General features: G+C 41.1%; 1 protein-coding gene across 6 annotated transcripts in view; it reads left to right on the forward strand.

The window, feature by feature from the left end:
- The first annotated feature begins 14,140 nt into the window (after positions 1–14,140).
- The window catches only part of ACBD5 (acyl-CoA binding domain containing 5), a 63,318-nt gene continuing 58,303 nt past the window's right edge, over positions 14,141–19,155 (forward strand). For 4 of the 6 annotated variants that reach the window (XM_036458888.2, XM_036458914.2, XM_036458898.2 and 1 more), the window contains exons 1-2: positions 15,439–15,591; positions 15,768–15,933. In XM_036458888.2, the coding sequence (XP_036314781.1) occupies positions 15,577–15,591; positions 15,768–15,933 (181 nt within the window). In that variant the 5' untranslated portion in view covers positions 15,439–15,576. Of the gene's footprint in view, positions 14,302–15,438; positions 15,592–15,767; positions 15,934–19,155 lie in introns of those variants that run through there. The other 2 variants (XM_036458934.2, XM_036458924.2) reach the window with 2 other exon arrangements.

Here is a 19,155-nt window from a genome sequence, read left to right on the forward strand (position 1 = left end):
GGTGACACTCTATCCACTGAGCCAAACCAGCAAAGACATCTGTGCTATTTCTGTAATATCTGAATTCTTTTTCATGTGTAGCCACCAAAATACCTAACCAATTATTTTAATAGTAAACAAATATTAAATGGAGATTTCCTTTCTTTCAACAAAGAAGTGTCCTAGCTTTTGCTGAGTAGCTGTCTGTGTGCTTGGGCATGCCTTTAATTCTCTGGCAGGAGGTTTTCAACTCTGCCTTCACATCTAATTCAGTAGAACCTCAGAATTAGGGCCTTCTCAGTGTCTTCTGGGCATATGCACAACTCTGCATACATGCAAGGGTTTCAAGACTTATAAAATATGCTTTTCTGAGCTCTTCTTGGATATCTCATTCTCCAGATTTCCCTTTTAAGTTTTTGAGTAAGCTTTTAACTTACCCCAACATTTATTGCTGCCCCAGTCACTGCAATAATAAACAATTTCAACTGATTGGTTTTGATTAATTCCCTGAGGACAAAGCTATTGGCATTGAGTGAGTTCTGAGTCAAGTAAGAAACAAACTCGTAGACACAGACAACAGTATGGTTGTTACCAGAAGGGAAGGGGGATGAGGAGAGGGGAAAGAGGGTAAAGTGGAGCAAATATACTGGGTGGGGAAAAAAATAAATTTACAGTTATTTTTGGAAAATAATACAGTAATTAATAAATAATACAAGAATAAACTGTTTCTCATGCTATCAACTGTAAACCTACTTTTGCCCCACCCTGCGTAGTGATGAAAAGAGATTAAACTTTGGATGGTCAGCCCACTATGCAATATACAGATGATAATTATGGAATTGTACACCTGAAACTTATATAATGGTATTAAACAATATCACTGCAATAAATTTAATTTTTTTAAAATACATTTTTATTGATTTCAGAGAGGAAGGGAGAGGGAGAAAGAGATAGAAACATCAATGATGAGAAATAATAATTGATCAGCTGCCTCCTGAACATCTCTTGGGGATGGAGCCTGCAACCTGGGCATGTGCACTTGAAGGAAATCCCAGACCTTTCAGTCCTTGGGCTGATGCTCTAGCCACCGAACCAAACCAGCTAGGGCAACATAATAAATTTAATTTTTTTTAAAGCCCTGAAAATGGGGCTTTTCCAGGGAGCTGCTAGCCAGAGCAAATAGTGACAATTCTCTAGAGGATGGAACTTTTGGGGGCACTCCAAATCTGTTCTTCCTCCTCAGGTGGGCTCTAGATTGCTGCTTTCCAAAGCACTGTGATTTCCGGTCAGTTTGTTTTCTTTTTTAAAATGTTTGTATTGATTTCAGAGAGGAAGATAAAGGGGGAGAGAGAGATAGAAACATCAATGATGAGAGAGAATCGTTGATAGGCTGCCTCCAGCAGTCCCTCAGGCATGTGCCCTTGACCAGAATCAAACCAAGGAGCCCTTCAGTTTGCAGGCCGACACTCTATACACTGAGCAACATTGGCTAGGGCTCTGGCGGTTTGTTTTCAAGGCTACTATAGAGATAGGGCAGTGTTTTTCAACCTTTTTTGGGCAAAGGCACACTTGTTTCATGAAAAAAATCACGAGGCACACCACCATTAGAAAATGTTAAAAAATTTAACTCTGTGCCTATGTTGACTATATATAAAGTAATTCTCTTGAATAGGAATCAAATAAACACAAAGAAAGTATTTTATAATTACTTTATTATGAAATATTAAGTAAACAAAATAGTGAAAAATTATAAAATTCTTGTCTTGTCTGCACCTACGGCACACCAGGCAACATCTCACGGCACACTAGTGTGCTGTGGAACAGCGGTTGAAAAACGCTGAGATAGGGAGAGAAGAATGAAAATAGGGCAAGTTAAAATACAACAAAGCTTGTTATTCTGAGAATCAGGGATTTTTTTTTTTTAATAAATCTTTATTGTTCATATTATTACAAATGTTCCTCTTTTCCCCCCCCCACTCCATTGCTCCCCTCCACCATGTTCCCACCCCACCCTCTGCCCTTTCCCACCCCTCATTGTCCTCATCCATAGGTGCACAGTTTATGTTCAGTGTCTTCCAACATCCCCCCTCCCCTTTTTCCTGAGAATCGTCAGTTCACTCCCCTTCCATACCTCTGATTCTATTGTATTCAACAGTTAATATTGTTCATCAGATTTTTTTTTTAATTTCCTTGGTTTTTAGATTCACTTGTGGATAGTTGCATATTTGTTGTTCATAGTTTTTATCTTTATTTACTTTCTCTTCCAAAAGAACCCCCTTCAACATTCATATAATTCTGGTTTGGTGGTGACCTTTAGCTTTTTTTTTTTATTGGTGAAGCTCTTTATCTGGCCTTCAATTCTGAGTGATAGCTTTGCTGGGTAGATTATCTTTGGCTGTAGGTTCTTACTATTCATCACCTTGAATATTTCTTGCCATTCCCGTCTGGCCTGCATGGTTTCTATTGAGAAATCAGCTGACAATCTCTTGCTGCATTTAATATTCTCTCTTTGTCTTTTGCTCTTGGAATTTTAATTATGATTTGTCTTGGTGTATCATTTGTCAAGACAAATTTTAATTATCATTTGGATTCCTTTTGTTTGGAGTTCTGTGCGCTTCCTGGACTTGTAAGTCTAATTCTTTCACCAGGTGGGGGAAGTTTTCTGTCACTATTTCTTTCAGTATGTTTTCGATATCTTGCTCTCTCTCATCTTCTGGGACCCCTATAATTCTGATGTTGGTTTGCTTGAAGTTGTCCCAGAGGTTTCTTACATTATCTTCAATTTTCTGGATTCTCTAGCTTCTGCGGAGGAGTGTCTTCTGGCTCTTTATGTTCCAAATCTTTGACTTGATTCTTGCGATCTTCCATTCTGTTTTTAGGACTCTGTATAATATTTTTTATTTCAGAAAATCTATTCTGTATTTCTTGTTGATCCCTTATTATTTCTTGTTGATTCCTTATTATTTCTAGTTGATCCCTTTTCATATCCTCATAGGACTTATCAATCTTTTCTAGGAAATTCTTGAAAAACCTTATAAGCGTGGTTTTGAACTCTATATCCATCGCTTTTTGTCCTCCATTTCTTTCGTTTGTGATCTGTTTCCTTGTCTCGGCATTTTTGCAGCTTCCCTGAGTTGGTAGCCTTTAAAGTCTCTGTGTTCTGCTTGGATGGGGCGGAGTTTCAGGGTGGAGCCTACAGCCAAAACTTCTGTCAGCCACGTCAGCCACGCCCTATGCGGCTCCTGAGTCTCAGTGTTTCTCAGGGACCTTCAGTACTCGCTGCAAGCACCTCTGAGAGTGAGGTGCCCTCGAGTTTCACCTGCTACCAAACAGTCTAGTCTCTCCCCCAATGAGCCTTACAGCCCAGGCTTCCTCTGTATGAGCCTGGGTCCCCAGGGTCTGGCCTAGAACTGGGGTTCAGTGCTGTCGGGTTTGGGGTTTTCCTTCCCACTAAGGAACACCAGCCAGGCACTCAGCCTCCCCCTCCTCTCCGGTGCGCAGCAAGTCTCCGTACCTTAGGCTTTTACAGCACCTCTGATTTTCCTTATGGTTTTCTCTTTCCTTCTTGTTGTAGAATTTCCAGTCAGTCGACTTTCCAGTAGCTCTGGGCAATGTCCATTTTATATTTTAGTTGTATTTTATTGAAATTGTTGTGTGCGGCTGCAGTTAGGTGTTTACCTGGGCAGCCATCTTAGATCCTCCCAATCATCCTCCCAGAATCGGAATTTTTTTAAATTAATCACCCTTGATGGTTACTTTCCAGAGTTTGTAAAAAAGTGATTTTTGCCAATGTTCTTATTGTTTTTATCTCAGAAGAGGACTTTGATAGTGTCTATTCCACTGTTCTGGAAGTGCCTCCCATAATTCCTTTTACTTTAAATTTTTTATTTAGCCCTAACCAGTTTGGCTCAGTGGATAGAGAGTCAGCCTGTGGACTGAAGGGTCCCAGGTTTGATTCTGGTCAAGGGCATGTACCTCTGTTACAAGGACATCCCCAGTGGAGGGTGTTCAGGAGGCAGCTGATCATTGTTTCTCTTTCATCAAGGTTTTTAACTCTCTATCCCTCTCCCTTCCTCTCTGTTAAAAAAATCAATAAATATATATTTTTTAATAAAAATTTTATTTATTTATTTTAGAGAGGAGGGAAGAGGGATTGAGAAGATAGAAACATCCGTGAGAGAGGAACATCATCAATCAGCTGCCTCCTGCACAGCCCACACTAGGTATCCCAGACAGATGTCCTGACCAGGAATTGAACCAGCAAACTCCTGGATCTTGGGTCCATGCTCAACCACTGAGAAACACTGGCTGGGTCATAATTTGTTTTAAATCTCAACTTGATTGTCAACCAACTTTGAGACCCTGGGAAAATTATAGAAATTTCTGTCTTGAGAATAGTAAATGAGATTCCTCATAAACTACTTAGCACAATACCAGTTTAATCAGTGTTCAAGAGAGGATTCTGGGAAGATGGCCAAGTAGGAACCTGTCTTTCCACCTAAACATCATTTGCACTGGCAGAAATTGCCTGATGTGCCGAAACCGGTTTGGCTCAGTGGTAGAGCGTCGGTCTGCGGACTGAAAGGTCCCAGGCTCGATTCCGGCCAGAGGCATGTACATTGGTTGCAGGCACATCCCTGATAGGGGGTGTGCAAGAGGCAGCCAATCGATGTTTCTCTCTCATCGATGTTTCTAGCTCTCTATCTCTCTTCCTTCCTCTCTGTAAGAAAATCAATAAAATATATTTAAAAAAAAGAAAAAAAAGAAATTGCCTGATGTAACTATTTTGGAATTGCAGTCTAATAGCAACTTCCTGGAAAAGATGTGATGGAAAATTGTAGCTATTATTAGTCAGTTTCAGTTTTTGGCTCATTAGCAGCTGCCCATCCCCTTTTGGAGGTAATCACGTTTAGATTAGGTCATGAGGGTCAGCAGAAGATGAAGAGAAAATCATTAAGATGAGCATACATCACACACAGGAAAAGGACATGTGAAGATACTACAAAAAGGCAGCCACCTGCAAGCCATGGCCAGTGTCCTCACCTAGAATCTCTCCATGATCTTGGCCTTCCCAGCATCTAGAATTGTGAGAAATAAATGTCTGTTGTTTAAGCTACCCAATCTATGGTATTTAGTTATTGCAGCCTAAGCTAAGACATGTATCCATATTTTCTTTTTGCAATCTAAGTTTGGGGGTTTGTTAAGTAAATGTTTCCTTAACATTTAATCATAAAATGATACCCCTGTGCTGTACAACATCAAAAGCCACCAATTAATATGGATGACAAGCCAGGACTGGTTTGGCTCAGTGGATAGAGCGTCGGCCTGTGGACTGAAAGGTCCCGGGTTCGATTCTGGTCAGGGGCATGTACCTTGGTTTCGGCACATCCCCAGTAGGGGGTGTGCAAGAGGCGGCTGGTTGATGATTCTCTCTCATCGATGTTTCTAACGGTCTATCCCTCTCTCTTCCTCTCTGTGAAAAATCAATAAAATATATTTTAAAAAATAATAATAATAATATGGATGACAATATGAATGGTGCCCATAGGAATTGTGCAATACAGCAACTATCTTTTCCTTCTGATTAAAAAATAGATTTTTAAAATCCTCACCTGAGGATATTTTTCCATTGATTTTTAGAGAAAGTGAAAGAGAGAAGGAAAGACAGAAAGAAATAATGATGTGAGCCGAAACCGGTTTAGCTCAATGGATAGAGCATCAGCTTGGGGACTGAAGGGACCCGGGTTTGATTCCCGTCAAGGGCATGTACCTTGGTTGCAGGCATATCCCCAGTAGAGGGTGTGTAAGAGGCAACTGATCGATGACACTCTCTCATCGATGTTTCTAACTCTCTATCCCTCTCCCTTCCTCTCTGTACAATATAAAATACAATATAAAATATATTGAAAAAAAAATAATGATGTGAGAGAATCATACCGATTGGTTGCCTTCTGCATACACACCCGACCAAGGCTGAGGGAGGAGCCTGCAACCAAAGTACTTGCCCTTAACTGGAATCAAACCTGAGAACCTTTGGTCCACAGGCCAACACACTATCCACTGAGGCAAACCGGCTACTGCATATACATATACATATACGTGTGTGTGTGTGTGTGTGTGTGTGTGTGTGTCTGTGTTTCTGTGTATTTTATTGATTTCAGAGTGGAAAAGAGATAAAAACATCAATGACGAGAGGATCATTGATTGGCTACCTCTTGCACACCCCCTACTGGGGATCAAGCCAGTAAGTCAGGTATGTGCCCTTGAACCAAATTGAACTTGGGACTCTCTATCCACTGAATCAAACCAGCTAGGACTTTCTTCTGATTTTAAAGATGTATTTTCACATTTGATCATTAATCTGTGTGAAATTTATTCTGTGTATGTTTCAGATAAAGACCTTATCTTTGCTTTCTATTTGGAACTATCCCATTGCTATTTACTATATACTAGAGATCTGGTGCAGGAATTCCTGCATGGGTGAGTTCTGGCCAGTCTGCCCCATCAGAGTGGGGTGGGGCAATCAAAGGACAGGGCCAGGGGTGTGTGTGTGTGTGGCAGCAGGCAGTTGGCCTCCTGGTCGAACTCACGATGAAACTCCTGGTCTAGGGGACAATTTGCATATTAGCCTCTTATTATATAGGATTTCATCCTTTCTCCACTAATTTTTAAGTTGTTGTTTGTTTGTTTTTTTAGTCCTCACCTGAGGATATTTTTCCATTGAGTTTTAGAGAATGCAAGGGAGGGAGGAGAAGAAGGAGAAAGAGAGAGAGGAAAAGAATGAAACATGAATGTGAGAGAGACATATTGATTGGTTGCCTCCTGCATATGCCTAAACCATGGCCCAGGATTGAGCCTGGAAGCCTTCAACCAAGGTACCTGTTCTTTACTAGGAATCGAACCCATGACTGTGGACAATTTCCTAACCACTGAGAAACACTAACCAGGGTTCTCCACTAATTAAAAAATAAATAAAATAATAATAATAATAATAATAATAATAATAATTATTATTATTATTATTTCAGAGAGGAAGGGTGAAGGGAGAGAGAAACAGAAACATCAAAAAAATAAATAAAATAATAATAATAATAATTATTATTATTATTATTATTATTATTTCAGAGAGGAAGGGTGAAGGGAGAGAGAAACAGAAACATCAATGATGAAAGAGAATCATTGATCAGCTACCTCCCGCTCACCCCACACTGGGGATGGAGCCCAAAACCTGGAAATGTGCCCTGACAGGGAATCGAAACCTGACTTCTTGGTTCATAGGTCCATCTTCAACCATTGAGCCACACCAGCTAAGCTCCACATAAGCCTGCATATATTTGGGTTCTTTATTCTGACCCACTAAACTAGTGTGTGTTTTTTTTTCAGTCAACATCACACTTATTAAATGCTACTGATTGTTAAGTATGCTATTTTTCAGGACCAACTATTTGTGATGGAAATTGCTATTTGTTCACCAAGTCTAATTTTTCCCCTTACATATTTATTATTTTTTAAAGAGATAATTTTTAAAAATATATTTTTATTAATTTCAGAGAAGAAGAGAGAGGGAGAAATAGAAACATCAATGATGAAAGAGAATCACTAATTGGCTGCCTCTTGCACACCTCCTACTGGGGATGGAGCCCACAACCCAGGCATGTGCCCTTGACCAGAATTGTACTGGGACACTTCAGTCTGCAGGCCAATGTTCTATCCACTGAGCCAAACCAGCAAGGGCCTCTGCATATTTAGACAGACTAAAATTGCTTAAATTTAAGTGGTATTAATGAAATGTTGGTGGAAAGTGGTTTTTGCCACTTCTATTCCTGGCTCCTAAAAATATCCCTTGAGATTTTCTTTCTTTTTTTTTTTTTTAATATATTTTATTGATTTTACACAGAGAGGAATTGAGGACAGAGAGTCAGAAACGTCGATGAGGAGAGAAACACCGACCAGCTGCCTCCTGCACACCCCCTACTGGGAATGTGCCCGCAACCAAGGTACATGCCCCTGACCGGAATCGAACCCGGGACCCTTCAGTCCGCAGGCCGATGCTCTATCCACTGAGCCAAACCGGTCCCTCCCTTGAGATTTTCTTTCTTTCTTTTTTTTTTTTTTTTAAGTTTTTATAATTTAATTTATATTTTTTATAATAAATCTTTATTGTTTAGAAAGATTATTACAATTGTTTCTCCTTTTCCCCCCCATAGCTCCCTTCCACCTGATACCCACCCCACATTCTGCCCTTACCTCTCTGCACTGTCCTCACCCATAGGTGTGCAATTTTTGTCCAGTCTCTTCCTGCACCCCCCACACCCGTTTCCCCCTGATAATTACCAATCCACTCTCTTTCTTTGCCCCTGATTCTATTGATATTATATTCACCAGTTTATTCTGTTCCTCAGATTTTTAATTCACTTGACTTTTAGATTCACTTGTTGATAGATATGTATTTGTTGTTCATAATTTTTATCTTTACTTTTTTCTTCTTCTTCCTCTTACAGAATACCTTTTAGCATTTCATATAATACTGGTATAGTGGTGATGAACTCTTAGCTTTTTCTTATCTGTAAAGCTCTTTATCTGCCCTTCAATTCTGAATGATAGCTTTGCTGGGTAATCTTCGTTGTAGGTTCTTGCAATTCATCACTTTGAATATTTCTTGCCACTCCTGTCTGGCCTGCATAGTTTCTGTTGAGAAATCAGCTGACAATTGTATGGGTGCTCCCTTGTAGGTAACTGTTTTTCTCTTGCTGCTTGTTAAGATTCTCTCTTTGTCTTTTGCTCTTGGCATTTTAATTATGATGTGTCTTGGTGTGCTCCTCTTTGGATTCCTTTTGTTGGGGGGGGGGGGGGGATTCTGTGCACTTCCTGGACTTATAAGTCTAATTCTTTCACCAGGTGGGGAAAGTTTTCTGTCATTATTTTTTCAATAAGTTTTCACTATCTTGCTCTCTCTCTTCTCCTGGCACCCCCATAATTCTGATGTTGATACGCTTGAAGTTGTCCTAGAGGCTCATTACACTATCTTCAACTTTCTGGATTCTTTTCTCTTCTTGCTTCTTCAGAGGAGTTTCCTTTGCCTCTTTGTATTCCAAATCTTTGACTTGATTCTTGCATTCCTCTAGTCTGCTGTTGGGTCTCTGTATAATATTTTTTCATTTCAGTCAGTGTATGTTTAATTTCTAGTTGGTCCTTTCTCATATCCTCGAGGGTCTCGTTAAATTTATCGGTCTTTTCTAGGAAATTCTTTTTTTTTTAATTTATTTTATATTTTATTGATTTTTTTACAGAAAGGAATAGAGAGGGATAGAGAATTAGAAACATCAATGAGAGAGAATCATGTGTCAGCTGCCTCTTGCACACTGCCTACTGGGGATATGCCCGCAACCAAGATACATGACCTTGACCGGAATCGGACCAGGGACCTTTAAATCTGCAGGTTGTCACTCTATCCACTGAGCCAAACCAGTTTCAGCTCTAGGGAATTTTTGAAAAACCTTATAACTGTGGTTTTGAACTCTATATCCAGTTGCTTGTTCTCCTCCATTTCTTTCGTTTGTGAGTTTCCTTGTATCCTCATTTTCACTGATTCCCTGAGTCGATAGGGTGGCTTTGTGTGCTGGGTTCAGTGGGTCACCCTCCCAGTTACCTGAAATGGACACTCTGGGTGCATCCCGTGTGGACTGTGTATACAGCCTTGTTGTAGTTAAATCGTGATTATTGTTGGTGTCACTGGAATTGACCTGCAGGTCAATTGGCTGTGAGGACCCGCTGTGTCTATAATGGAAGAATTGCTGTGCTGGAGATACATTTATGGGGCAGAACTTGTTTCAGTAGGGCTTTGGTGCTCACTGACTCTGCCTCTTGAATGTGTCCCTTATGAGAGGAGTTGAAATCTGGTGTCATCTCACACAGACTATTAGATACACTAGTTTTTGGAGCCCCAATGGGGTGCAGGTCAGCTACTGTCTGAGGCCACCCTGCAGGAGCTACAGTGATAACTACAGTTTCTCTTTGCTTGGGATTTGGAGGATTTGGAGCTGTCTGACTGGAGCTGTAGTTTATTTGGTTAAGCTGCCACAGGGCAGGTTGTTTACATGCAAAAGCCTGCGTGAGCTTGGGTGTGTTTGTAGATTGTTTGGGGCGGAGTCTCAGGGCATCACTAGCCTAGGGCATGGCAAATGGTGATGGCTGCTATCAGCCTTCTCTGCCTTTCCACGTTTCCAAGTCCCCGCATCCTGTGCTCCAGCACAGTAAACAATGATTGCTGGGCACACCTCTGCAAAATAGTCAGCCTCACTTTCTGACCCGATGGCTGACAGTCCAGTTTCTCCCCATAGGCATCTGAGTCCCCTGCATGTCTCCAGAAACTGGATTTCAGAGCAATTGGGAGCTTGTTTCTCTTCAGGTTGAAAAAAAGCCACCCACCCAGTCGCCCGCCACCAGCCCAATTCGAGTTCCTCCGTACCTCAGCTTTTCAGCGCTTGTGCTATGTCCTCTTTTCTTCTTAGTTGTAGAACTTCCATTCAGCCAGCTTTTCTGTGGTTTTGGGTGATAGACATTTTTTCCTTTAGTTCTAGTTTTGAAATTGTTGTGCAAGGCAGTTTAGGTGTTTACCTTTGCCGCCATCTTGGTTTCTCCCCTTCCCTTGAGATTTTCTATGCCTTCTCTCTAACTTCTTCTTCAGACTGGATGCAGTGGAGCCAGCGGAAGACTCGGAGGTCCTATGAGATGATGAAGTCACTAGACAGAAGGATCCTGTATTCCTGGATGACTAAATGGAGTAGAGTCCACCTTCCCCTGGCTTTTCTTCCACCAACAAGTATTGCACTATGACATGAATGAAAAATAAATTTTATTGTCTTAAACCTCTCAGTTACTTAGGGGTTGACTGTAGCAGTTAGCCTACCTTAATAATAACTTTCCTTCATGTTCTTTCGGTATTCATCTTGCCAGTTCTGGTACTTACTTTAGGGTTTTCAGCCAGTTTATAAAGTTCCTCAGATTCCTGTGGGAATTATCTATAATAGGAGTTACATTGTATTTATGGATTAATTTGGAAATACTATTTATCTTTAGAATTTTGAATATTATTATCACATGTCCATTTATTCAGGTCTTTTTATGCCCATTGATAAATTTTATTATTTTTCTTCTTTAAGGTATTATACATCTTTTATTTGTTTCTAGTAGAATTTATTGCTAATACTTTGGAATTTATTGCTACTGTGATAAATTAATTTTTCTGATTGTATTCTTTAATGTATTACTTTTACTTTAACAGATCATTATTGATTGATCTTATGTTCAACAAACTGCTGAAATTTTTCATAGTTGTAGTAATTGTAGCTTCCCTTAAATTTTCTATGTAAATAACATATATTTAAATAATGAAATATTTACTTTTTCTTTCCTGATTCTTTTTAATTTTTTAAATGTTTTTATTAATTTTTAGAGAGGAAGGGAAAGTTTCTTTCCTGATTCTTATATCTTATTCATATTTTTTGTCTTGTGGCATTAAGACTTTATCCTTTAAAAGTTTGTAGTTTCAAAAGAAATTGAAGGTAAAAATTTGTAGTTTTACTTTTTTATGTTTAACTCTTTAATTTACCTGGGCTTGACATTTTTATTCCTATATTCTAATAGGAAACTACAGATTTTGTATATTTATCTTAAATTATTTATCTTCTTGAACTCATATTAATTTCAATAGAGTTTCAGTTTACTCAATATTATTTTCTAGCTAGACAATTGTATTATCTAAAAATAATATTTTGTATATATTTTTCTTTTAAAATATTTATACCTCATTTTTTTCTTTTTCCTATTTTATTTAATTGGCTATGATTTTTAGAAACATGATTGGTGTCTTTCTCTGCTATAAGAAAAAGATACTGTAGACGGGGTAGCTTAAACAACCAAAATTTATTTCTTACAGTTCTGGAGGTCCAAGATCAAGGTGCCAGCTGATTTGGTTTCTGGTGAGAGCTCTCTATTTGCCTTATAGATGACTGCCTACTTGCTGTGTTCTCACATAGTAGAGAGAAAGAGTTCTGGCGTTTCTTCCTCTCTTTAGAAGGGTGCCAGTTCTATTGAAGTAGAGTCTGACCCTTACGATCTCATTTAAGCTTTAACATAGGCCGTATGTACAAATAAGGTCATGTTCGGGATTTGGTCTTCAACATAAGAATTTTGAAGGACACTAACATTCAGTTCATAACTGCCAAGGGTTGTTTTAATTTTCTCTTTTTATTTATGTTAGTAGATTTTAAATGTTTACCTTTGTATATATTCTTTGAATAAATTTTGTTTAGTTACTCTGAGAACAATTAGAACAATTGTGGTGAATTTTGTATTGAGTCATCATTCTTAGAGAAGCTAGAACTGTATCTTCAGAATTCTCTTCCCTGTATTGTTCTAACTTAGGGCTGGCCATAAGCATTAACGCGAGATTTGGCAGAGAAAGTGAAGCAGCTCTGAAGGGTACCAGGCACAGAGTAGCAACCTGGCCCACAGTTTCTCTAAGACTTAGGTCGGACATGAGTTCAGCTCCATAGAGATTGGTAACATTTTGTGCTGAAGGTTATCCATGTTATTGACTTTAGAGTTGGTGAGATAATAAAGGATTCAATTTGTCCTTATTAGTTCCACTTTGTCTTTAGGGTTTCAGTTTGTGTTTGCTCTTCCCTACTTCCCATCAGTTCCTGAGTATAAGGCATTCTGACTTATAGCAATTTTAGGCTCACCTCCAGACAGAGGCCATATAGTCTTCTATAAGCCTCGTTACCAGCCTCACAAATATATAGTCTAATCTCTGTAATTAATCTTATACCATGTCAGTCATAGTGTTTCTGCTTTCCAGATCAAATTGTAGCTGATACAAAAGTATATATTCTATAGACTAATGAACGAAGTACAAACTCTTGCATGGCATACATGACCTTCAACCAGCTTTTCATCCAAAGCCTTGTTCCACCTTCCTTCATATCTATGGTTCCTTCATGTGAACAAAGTTACTACTTATCACATATGGTGTGCTGTCCCACCTTTCCCTAGAATGGCTCTGTCCCATCTTTTCTGCTTGTAAACACCACTTCATGCCAGAAAAAAACAGCTCAAATGTTGCTTCTTCAGTGACATCTTCCCCATCTGTGTCACATACATTTACCAGGTAATCACTGTCTTGTCCTCATGGCACCTAAAAAACTTTAATATAAAAACAGAACATTAACAGTACCCTACAATTCCCTTATCCCATTTTTAGGCACTAAAACTCCAACTTGAATTTGAACACACACTGGTTTTGCCGGATTTGAAGCTTTATATTAATGAAATCATACATTACTTTCTTTTGAATCTAGATTCTTTTCCTTAACATTATTTTATGTGATTCATAGTTGATGTTGAATAGGTGTGGTTCATTTGTTCCCATCACTCTTCAGTAGTTCATATTTATCTATTCCACTGCTGCTGGTCACTGAGTTGTTTCCAGGTTTGGGACTATTTACCAAATATTGCTGTTGTAAACGTACTGTAAACCAGCTTATTGCAGAAGCTGAATAAAGTTCTAAAAATGAAGTTCCAGATTGGAAACAAATGCCCAAACCCTTTTAAAACTATGCATGACTAAATTGGAACTGAAAAGAATGCACAAGAACAAGAACAAAGTATAATAGAAAAAGCAGTAGATATAGTCTTCCTAGTTTGATTAAAATAGAAAAATTATTAAGTCTCTTTCACTTTGGTGAAAACCCAAGATATAAAGCAAGAGTTGTTTGTTTTTGTTCGTTTGTTTTTCTGGGTTGACTGACTCCAGGCTCTGCTACTAAGGTGTGGGGCCTTGGGCAAATCAGTCTCCATTTCCTCATGGTAAACACCCTCGATTGTTTTTGGAGCCTGTCTCCTAAGCCTGGCAAAAATCCCGCTGTAGTCTTTATTACCTGACGGCACTTTCGCTTTCTTATACATAACCTCGGAGTTATTATGCATCAGGAGCAAGAAATTAGATCCCAACTTCGTAACTTAAGTCTGACCACACCAAGACCCCTACGATAGACACCCCGTACCCCTGACGCCGAAGCGGACATGACCTTCTGAGTCTGTTGCCGGGGCGGCGCGGCAGAAAGGAGGGGTTTCAGCCCCCCCCCCCAACCAAGCCTAACCGGAACAGGTGGAAGAGGAGTCCGGAAGCGCCAAGTCGCGGAGACTACATTTCCCACAAGTCCTCGGGGCAGGCGTCAGGGACATTACGGACAGGCCTTGCCCGGCAATACCAAGGTAAACGCCGGCACTGCGGCTTCGAGGGGAGAGTAATTACTGTAGGTTTGTACTAGTAGATTTGTATTAGTAAACCTCCTAACCCATCCCCAACTGACACAGACGACCTGGCGACTTTGGGGTTTCCGGGCCGCAGGACTCCAACCCCCTCCCCCCCCCCCCCCCCCCCACCCACAGCGGCCCCCCACGGCGGGCCTGGGAGCGGTTTCTAGAGACCTTAGGGCGCCGGGCTGTGCTAGGAAGGTGGCGGCCCGGGACCTGTCTGGAGGTTCCTCACTCGCCCCTCCCCACGCCCTGCGGCCTGTTAAACCCGGAAGGAGCCAGGCCGAGCTCGGCTTCCTGGGGGCTCCGTGTTAGAGAAGCGGGGGCGGGGGCGGTGCTCTCCCGTCCCGGCCTGACTGGTCGCGGGCGACCTCCCTCCTTCCTTTCCTTGTTGCTGGGACCGACGTCCTTTTCTCTGGCGGCTAAAGCGGTAGCCAAGCACTGCGAAACGCCTCCACCCAGCGTCCCCAAAGTCTTCCATCCACCTTTGGGGTCGTGTAAAGATTGCCACGGCAGAAGCTAAGTTAACTTGACCTAGGTCACAGAACTTAAATGGTAGAATTAAAAAAAAAATGTTTTTATTGTTTTTGGAAAGAGAAAGGAGAGAGAGAGTGAGTGAGAGAGAGACAGACAGACATAGATTGGCTGCCTCCTGCACGTCTTTTATTGGGGATGAAGCCCACAGCCCGGCCGTGTACTCTCCCAGGAATGGGTCCAGGACCTCTAGGTGCATGGGACCATGCTCAGCCAACTGAGCCACACCGGCCAGCGCTTCATTGGGAGAATTTAAGGTTCGCACCGAGCCTCTCCCAATCTAAAGCCCTTTGTTTACGTCCCATCACCTTCTTCTAACCTTAACCTAGCAGGGCAGGCGCTGATGACCAGAGTCTTTTTTTTTTTTTTTTTTTTTTGGCCACTGGTATCCACACGTGCTGCTGTGGGCCCAGGCCCAGCAACCCGCCTCTCGTGCTCGCTGCGCTGGTGTGTACACACGGGTCTGGTCGGTTTCAAAGCCAACACCGCGTCCCCGGCCCGCCCATTTCCCTTCTGTCCCGCGGTCTGGCCTGGCCCTCGGTGGCCGCGGCCCAGGGCCGGGGGGCGGAGTTGGCTGCGCGGCGGGCCGGCCCAGCCAGTGGGCTCCCTGGGCGGGGCCGCGGGGAGGCGCGGAGGGCGAGACCCCGTGGGGATGGGGGGTGCGGCTGCTGCGTCCGGGCCCCGCGGGTGGGAGAAGGGCTCCGCGACCACCGGCGGCCCGAGCCCCTCCGCCTCCTGCTGGAGATGGTCTTCCTCCCGGTGAGTTCTTCTGTCTTCGCGGGCCGGCCTCTGGGCTCGGTCACGCCCCCGGGAGGAGGCCGGCGCGGGGCGGCCTCGGTCCGTGCGCCCGGATAGGGCAGGGGACCTGACCCACTGAGCTCCGGGCCTCCTCCCCGTGGGCATGTTTGACCCGAGGCCGGCGCTCCTTGTTCTAGTTTCATGCAGGCTCCTGGGAAAGCTGGTGCTGCTGCTTTCTGATTCCAGCCCACAGACCTCGGGACCGGGACGGGCTCTGGCAGCTGGAGATGGCAGACACTAGATCCGTGCACGAAACCAGGTTTGAGGCGGCGGTGAAGGTGATCCAGAGTTTGCCAAAAAATGGTACGTGCACGGGGGCCCCGGTTGAAGAAACCTCCCGTAGGGACCTTTGAGGCCTCAGTTTATGAACCTCACCTCTTCTACTCTTGCTTATTTAACCTACTTTTCTGCTTTAAACTAAAGGGAGGCATTATATGTGGATTAATTCCTTGCTGATTTTTCCAAGCCTGAGACAAATACGTTATCCAGGTTTTGAGTACTTTATATTGTTGTTGAAAACAAAAGTCTTGTTATTTAATGACTGCGGATTTTGGTATGTTAAAAAACTGGCATGGGATGTTTGGTGGCACATACTCACAAAATCTAGTATTAAGCCTTTGAAAACTTTAATAGGAAGGGAAAGAAATGAAAGAACTCTGTTCATTTGCAAAACTATTTATTGTAATAAATACATATATTTACTACTTATTTTGCTATTGTACTAGATTCTCCTTATTATACTCATATTAGACCTGGGAGAAAAGTAATTCAGGTTGTTGTTTTGTATTTAATGTGTCATTTCTCTGGCTACTTTGAAGATTTTTCTCTTTACTTTTGATTTTCTGCAATTTGACTAGGATGTGTGCAGGTATGGTTTTCTTCATATTTCTTTTTTTTAATAAATATTTTTATTGATTACAGATGGGAAGGAGAGGGAGAGAGAGAGATAGAAACATCAATGATGAGACAGAATCATTGATTGGCTGCCTTTTGCGGTGAGGCCTCCTACTGAGGATTGAGCCCACCACCCAGGCATGTGCCCTTGACTGGAATCGAACCAGGGACCTTTCAGTTAGCAGGCCAGTACTCTGTCCACTGAGTCAAACCAGCTAGGGCTCTTCATATTTATTTTCTTTGGGGTTTGCAGTACTTTTTGAATTTATCAGTTTATGTCTTTGACCGATGTTGGGAAGGTTAAGGCCATTATTCAAATTTTCAGGGTTTTTTTTTTTTTTTTTTTTTTTTCTACTCCCACACCCCCCATGGAGAAGCTTGGAGAGGGGGATTTTTATTTTTCCTTCCTTTCTTCCTGCAGTATATCCTTCTGAAAAAAATAAACCTGTATTTTCTTTTTTAAAAAAAATATTTTATTGATTTTTTTTTTTTTTTTTTTTTTTTTTTTACAGAGAGGAAGGGAGAGGGATAGAGAGTTAGAAACATCAATGAGAGAGAAACATCGATCAGCTGCCTCCTGCACACCCCCTAATGAGGATGTGCCAGCAACCAAGGTACATGCTCTTGACTGGAATCAAGCCTGGGACCTTTGAGTCCGAAGGCTGACACTCTATCCACTGAGCCAAACCAGTTAGGGCTAAACCTGTATTTTAAATGATGCTTTTAGCCAGGACCGGTTTGGCTCAATGGATAGAGCGTCGGCTTGGGGACAGAAGGGTCCCGGGTTCGATTCCGGTGAAGGGCATGTACCTTGGTTGCGGGCATATCCCCAGTAGGGGGTGTGCAAGAGGCAGCTGTTCGATGACTCTCTCTCATCGATGTTTCTAATTCTCTATCTCTCTCCCTTCCTCTCTGTACAAAATCAATAAAATATAAATTAAAAAAAATAAATGATGCTTTTAAGTACTATTATTGTGACAGAATGTCACACTAACTGAATACAACATGAATGTATGATTATAGTATTTAATATGTTCTCTATTCTTATGAATCGTCATTTGGCTGCATATTGAACATTCAATACCATTCAATAAAAATTAAGAGAAGATTAAAAAAGTTTGGAAACAAATATACACAAGATAGTATTCTTTTTAAAATATATTTTTATTGATTTCAGAGAGGAAAGGATAGGGAGAGAGTGATAGAAACACCGCTAATGAGAACCATTGATTGGCTGCCTCCTGCACTTATTGAGCATGTGCCCTTGACCGGAATCAAATCCAGGACCCTTCAGTCTGCAGGTTCACTCTCTATTCATTGAGCTGAACTGGCTAGGGCTAGTATTCTTTTTGTAATGTCAACTATCAAATTGGAGGAAGAAATATGGGGTATTGAAAGAAGAGTGAGTGAACAAAATATAAAGAAATATTATAGGAACTTATTTAGGTATTGAAAGATATGAGTCTCAGAGTTTTGTATAAGTTGTACCATCATCCTTTCTCCTAAACTACATGTTTTTTATATTATATATTTTTAAAAATTAATAATGCTAGACTTGATGTTTCTAGTCTACTACCTTTATTGACATTACATATTCCTTATTATTTTTTCTTTTATTTTTTTCTTTACATGTCATTTATTAAGAAATCCATGTAAATGTAAATGAAGTTTCTATTAAATAATATTTAAGAAGATATTGCAAAGTTAAGATACCCTGCCAAATGACACCTATGATGGACAATGTTCAAAATACTGTTATCTTCTGAAAGTAAATTGATATTGAGACAAAAGTATTATAATGAATTATTAAATATATTTACATTACTTTAAAATTGTTTGGTTTGCCCTGGATTGTTTTTCAATGAATAAGATCATGTATATACTCATACATATACATATTTATATCCCATACTAGAGGCCCAATGCACAAAATTCATTCAAGAGTAGGCTTTCTTAAGCCTAACCAATGGTCACGGACAACAGAGGGTGGGGTATGCATGGGGAGGGGTTTGGGATGGGAATCGGGGGGATGAGGACAAATATGTAATACCTTAATCAATAAAGAAATTAAAAAAATGATAGTAAAAAAAAAAGAAATTTCAATCATTGTACTGTTGATATTTGGCTCTGTTGACTAATGAGTTTGCTGTCCATTATGCTAGCTGGTTTGGCTCAGTGTACAAGCATTGGCCTCTGGACTGAAGGGTCCCAGGTTTGATTCCAGTCAGGAGCTCATGCTCGGTTGTGGGATCCATCCCCAGTGAGGGGCATGCAGGAGGCAGCCAATCCATGATTCTGTCTCATCATTGATGTCTCTATCTCTCCCTCTCCCTTCCTCTCTGAAATAAAAAATTTTTTTTTTTTAAAAAGAGTAGGTTTTCGGTTTTTCGCCCCCCAGCTGCTGGTATGAGCTTCCCTCTGGCACCTGGGACCTGGGCTTCCCTCTGGCCACTGGCAGACACTCGGGATCCAGGCTTCCCTCACAGCTTCGGCTTTATTCGGAAGGTTGTCTGGAAGGTTGTCCAGTCTAATTAGCATATTATGCTTTTATTATTATCTACACTAATAAAAGAGAAAGATGCAAATTGACCGTATTTTTTAGATACCCACCAGCCAATCAGGAGCAAGTAC

Source organism: Pipistrellus kuhlii, unplaced genomic scaffold (genome assembly GCF_014108245.1).
Source record: "Pipistrellus kuhlii isolate mPipKuh1 unplaced genomic scaffold, mPipKuh1.p scaffold_m20_p_1, whole genome shotgun sequence".
In the NCBI taxonomy this organism is placed as follows: Eukaryota; Metazoa; Chordata; class Mammalia; order Chiroptera; family Vespertilionidae; genus Pipistrellus; species Pipistrellus kuhlii.